General features: G+C 36.9%; 1 protein-coding gene and 1 long non-coding RNA gene across 5 annotated transcripts; one reads left to right on the top strand and one right to left on the bottom strand.

The window, feature by feature from the left end:
• Positions 1 to 439: 439 nt before the first annotated feature.
• Positions 440 to 2,612, top strand: LOC105120118 (uncharacterized). Of its 4 annotated transcripts, none has more exons than XM_011018304.1 (4): positions 440 to 625; positions 1,140 to 1,290; positions 1,393 to 1,844; positions 1,938 to 2,612. In XM_011018304.1, exons 2-4 carry the CDS (start codon positions 1,215 to 1,217, stop codon positions 2,061 to 2,063), a joined length of 654 nt encoding a protein of 217 aa, XP_011016606.1. In that variant the 5' UTR covers positions 440 to 625; positions 1,140 to 1,214; the 3' UTR covers positions 2,064 to 2,612. The 4 variants fall into 4 exon arrangements, with proteins under 4 accessions (XP_011016606.1, XP_011016605.1, XP_011016608.1 ...); XM_011018303.1 differs by having other exon boundaries at positions 1,929 to 2,612; XM_011018306.1 differs by lacking the exon at positions 1,938 to 2,612 and having other exon boundaries at positions 1,393 to 1,480; positions 1,601 to 1,626.
• A 1,151-nt stretch (positions 2,613 to 3,763) lies between these two features.
• On the bottom strand, positions 3,764 to 5,185 carry LOC105120117 (uncharacterized). The gene is made up of 2 exons (XR_841258.1): positions 4,254 to 5,185; positions 3,764 to 4,171 (listed from the first exon to the last, which is right to left on the bottom strand). It is a non-coding gene; the product is annotated as an uncharacterized LOC105120117 (long non-coding RNA).
• Between the last annotated feature and the right edge of the window lie 89 nt (positions 5,186 to 5,274).

Here is a 5,274-nt window from a genome sequence, read left to right as displayed (position 1 = left end):
CACGGCTGGCCAGCAATTAAGGATTATCAAGCTAGTGTTCCTGCCTGCTTAAACGTTACTAACAGCCAAAGATTCTTCCCGCCCAGAACCCTCTCTATAACGAATAACCTTCCTTGCCCATCCATCATACTGAGATATCTGCTTTCTTTCTCTCTTCGTTGCTCTTTCAAGAAAATTTGTACTAGTTTCTTTATTTCATATTCTGCGCTTCAAGCATGGATGGAAATAACAGTGTAAGAGGTTATTCTGATCGAGATCTCACCCGTCGCGTGGAGCTAGGATCACTATTCTTCACTCAAGGCAACTATTCTGATGCTGGTAGTTGCTTCAGGGATGCTCGTGATGCCAGGTAAGGTTTCTTTTCTTTGTGCTTCTCGTTACTCTTGAGGTTTCTTTATGCCTTCCTTTATGAGTTCTTTTATATTTAACCCTTCTTTATTCAGCATTCAAATTCATGGTGAATCTTCTTTAGAATGCGCCATTACCAGCTATAGCCATGGCCTTTCCTTGCTGTGACAAGTTCCAGTTCCGGTAAATGATCCGATGGCTCTTGTACCAAAGGAAGTTGATTACTATGAAGGTTCAGTACTTCCATTTCCTAGTAAAGCTTTCGGGACATATAGAGGTTAGTACTTGCCCTTGAAAATATCATTTAATTCTTACCTTCTCATGATCAATGTATTAAAACACACACGCATAAGTGCGCTTGCTTGCTTTAGTAATCCGTTTTTCTGGTTCTAAAATTGATCCAAGTCCATGATCTCTTATTATAGAATCTGGACATCAAGTTTTAGTACTGCTCTCTCTGGTTATAGCACCCACAAATTTTTTAAGTTTCTATCAGATTTTCATTAGAGAGGCGGATGCAGAAAAAGCCCTCTGTGTATAAAATTAATGAATTCTGAAGTATTAATTGAATGTAATTTGACAGAGAGGGATGAAGAGTCCTTGCATATTCCAAAACTATCATAGAATTTTGTTAGAAAGTGCATGATGTCTCATCAGCTTACATTTTGTGGCTATTGAAGTTCAGTTAGGTAGATTTTTCCATTAAAAGAATTAGCACAACTCCTCTGGTTATGTCAAATTTGTCTGGAAAAACCAACTCCTTAGGTTTATGTTCTTGTTCATGATCAAAGGAGTAATGGAGGAGAATTACGTAAGAATTCCAGAGGTTGCAAAGGGAGAACTAAATCTTGCATGCATGGTCGCTTATGGAATATCGAATAGACAACTACTTGCTGAAAGGAAACGTACTGTCTTCCCTGGGGGAGGTTGCATTCAGAAGAGGTTTGCCTTTGCTTTCGCATTATCTTCTTTTTACCCCTGATTTAATCAATATGCTAAAGGAATATATTGATTAAATCACACTTCCTGCTCTACATTTTGAAGGGGAGTCAAATCCTCAGCGTTACTATTTCGAAGCCTCGTCCATTTTCGATACTTGGCTTGGAGAATACAGTAAGCCAGGAGCGGATATGTATCCATTTCCGGTTTGGTGTATAATCTCATTAACAATTACCTTATGTGTTACCATTTCCATCTATCTCAAATGTCCCGCCTGCGTTCTAATTGATCACATCCTTGCATCAGAATCTAGATATGTGAAACTATTAATCTGCCTGGAGGGTAGCGACGACAGTAAAGCCCATGCACAGGGTTGTAAGGCTTATTTAATATATGATGCTTTACACAAGAAGCTATTATCTGAAATAGATTCGGTGACACGGACAGCAAATCAGAGAAGAGGATCAAGTTCTGTAAGACGAACGGATCCCTTTATTCAGCTAAAGAAAGATGCAGCCAACCAGATGCATGATATCATAACGGAGCTGGCAATCAAGGCAAGTTCTTATGAGAGACAAATTCTCTATTTGTATTGGTTACATGACAAGTCAGCTGAATCACTTGTCTTTTCATTTTTGAAGATTCAACAGAAAGGCTCATTCCTCTCACTAGTCCGGGAAATAACTTCGGGCTCTCCTGCTGGTCGCACAGACGCGCAAGAGGAACAGTCGAAATTAACACAAATCTTGAACTCTGAGGAACATATTGATGACTAAAAACTGACCCGCCAATTGATTCTCTGAAACTTGCTTTGTGTGGTTAGATGCGGGTATGGTTTCATAGAATCCCACTGTGAGCAATGGCAGTTCAGCCATGGGATTTCAACTGGTTATGACAATATCGATATAATGCAGACGAGGTACATGGCCATGCTACAAGATGCAAAGTGGAAACTAAATCAGGCGAGATGATCAATTTTGGATGTGAAATTGGTGATACAAACAAGAATGGACAAGAGTCCCTGGATGTGAGAATTTTGATCAAAGCAAAGCCTTGGCACAAACCTCTGGAATCCTTCTTCTATCGAAATTGCAGTCCTTTCTCTCAACGTTGAAGCTAGAGCTGCTTTATAATCTAGTTGAGCATCGACTGCTAGAAATGGAAGCATAGCCATGATAATCAATGTTATAAGAAGGAAAAATTATCATCGCCATCCTCTTATTTGGTTTTTATTTCGCTTTGCAACTAGTTTTTCAAAAACTACACCTTGATGTAAAGTAGATTTTAAAATTTAATGAAATGAATATAATGCGATTAGAATGTAATCATTACTATACTGCTCATTTTTTCTTTTCAACCTTACCTTCTCTTCTCTCTCGCGCTCTCTCCGTCACATTTTCTATCAAACACAAATCCAAAAAGAAGAAATCAAAAACAAATCCATCATTTTATACAAAATCAAACAAAATTTTTTCTTATCTGTCACATTCTCTTATTGAAAATGAGATTCCCAAAGGTATAATAGCTCTAAACAATTTGATTTTTTTTGTTCAATCAATAAATTTCAGACTTTCAAACATGTTTTGGAGAGTAAAAATTGCCCTGTTGGTTTCTGTACAGTGAAGGATATCGAGTTCCTTGCCGCTCTTAATTAATTTATTTGTCCAACTATAACAAATGAATAGCTAGATTGATGTATGAATAGCTAGATTGATGTTCAGTCCTCATGGATTGTTATGAATTATTTGTTTTCCGGTGAAATATCCCGGGGAGGATGGAGAGAAGACTCCAGCTGCAGGGGCTGTGGCATGCAGCTTGCAATCCTTGGGATCTTTTTGGCTAGTGTTTTCTCTGAATATAGCGTGTTCTTTTGCCCTTTGATCCTGACGACTTTTCTTCATGTCCTCTCATTTTTTATTTGACCAGACCCAGTGTTCTTGTAAATATAACTTTTTTGTTATTTTTAGATTTTAGAAGCTATTTGGTCATTATTTGAAATATTTCGACAGCCTTATAAATAAATAGATATTTTTTTCAGCAACTTCTAAAGATATAAAATATAACCTGCTATAATTTTTAAAAAAGTAATTGCAAAGTGAAATAAAGATAGTCATAGTAATTTATAACAAAGTATCCATGACCTTTGCATGGTGGCTAAAGACCTTCGTTCTTGTGACATTAGATATGCAACAGTCATTGAAATCTACAAATATAAGCCTTTTTCACTCATGTAGAAAAAAATTGAGGATCAGAGCATTCAGAAGTTGATATCATAGTTATTAAACTCGTCTGAACAACATGCAAGTTGATTATGAAAACTAGAAACCTAGAACCTAATCCAGAAACAAGCACATTGACTGAGGAAACTAGAAACCCAGAACCTAATGCAGAACAAGTTTTAATTTGAAATAGAAAAGATATTGTTGCATGTGATTTAGTGGACTCAATCAAACTTAACTAAGTTAACACCCACAAATTTTTTTACAGAAACAAAAAGACATGGTTTTATTAAAAAAATAATTTATCAGGTTGATTTAACGACCTGTAAATTGATAGTAATCCAGATTTTTTGGGCATCAAAACCTGCGGCACCCCATCCTCCAATCTCTAACGGGCCATCCCTACTAGCAGTACTGAGCCATTTGAAGATATTGTTGATGGTGTGGGATCAAGTTATGCTAGAAAAACCACTGAAATTCTCCGTGAGCCTCTAGCTGCTTTCGAGCCCTAACATCATTCATCATCAATCATCCGGGCCCAAGAGAGGTAAATATCAATCAATTTGATTTATCTAGCTAATTAATTGGTTTATAGACAAGGAGAGAGTAGAGGGTGCAACGAGTGCACCATTGGAGAGCATCAAGTCAACCTCATGAAACAGATTCTGCAAGAAAAGTAAACTGAAGTTACTAGCTAGCTACACAATAGAAAGTTGGCAGCAGTACTAAAGTGAACTACACTCCTACAAAAGCAAGCAGACACCAATAGCACCGAAAGACAAGCGATCTAAGTATCAGCTGGCTTGAGTTCTACATTTGAAGAAAATAAATAGAATTAGACAGCATATACAGAACAGCATGGAAGTTGCTAAATGCTGAATATAAAATTTGTTTCAACGGGCAATGTTCTTTACATGCGTGTGTTTAGCACATAACAAGAACATCTACTATTCATGATGCAATGCATAGCCACTAGCTCAATCTAAGAACCCAATTTATGAACTAAAACTTGATTGACACATATTGTCTCACACACCGTTCTAAATGCACGCCTCCTCTTCTACTAGTTTTTAATAGGATATGTACAGAGTCTGCCTGGGGTGTCTTATCCATGTCTATAGTCACCTGTTATGTGATGGAGAAGCGGTTCCATCATAAACGATTGATAACTGTGGCAGCAGCCACAAGCAATTTTTACTATATTTTTTTAGCAAATTGTTTCTATTGCATAGATTTCTTATGTTCTGTTATGTTACTTGTTTTCTGTGTTAAGACTAAAGAGCTCTCCAACGTAACTTACATTATGCAAAGTCAGAAATGTGGTCCAGCAAACATGTTTTATTTGCATGTTTCAGGTCAAGGAGACATGAAACAATTGGCTTGTATTATGTTTGTTAGGGAGGAAAGATGAATCAACTAAATATTGTCTTACGGCAAAGGCACGTCTACAGATATGATGGCCCATGAGCCACATATATTCAAATGCAATCATTTGATTCTCAAATACTAAAGATTCAAGACCTGGGATGCAAAGCTTTTTAATTATAGAAACAAAGTTCACGCTGCACCTTTTAAGTTCCCACATCATTTTAAGTAATTATAGAAACAAAGTTCAAGCTGCACCAAAAAAGAAGATTTAGTAAGAAGTTCCAGAGATGAAAGAAAACACAAACTGTCAAGAGTGTTTGAGCAGTAAATTTAGAAACATAAATTGGAATGAGCATACGAAAAACCTACTATAAAGGAAATCAGACCACAACATGATGTG

This window comes from Populus euphratica, unplaced genomic scaffold (genome assembly GCF_000495115.2).
Source record: "Populus euphratica unplaced genomic scaffold, PopEup_1.0 scaffold4896.1, whole genome shotgun sequence".
Lineage (NCBI taxonomy): Eukaryota > Viridiplantae > Streptophyta > Magnoliopsida > Malpighiales > Salicaceae > Populus > Populus euphratica.
This window is presented reverse-complemented; position numbering and strand designations above follow the sequence as displayed.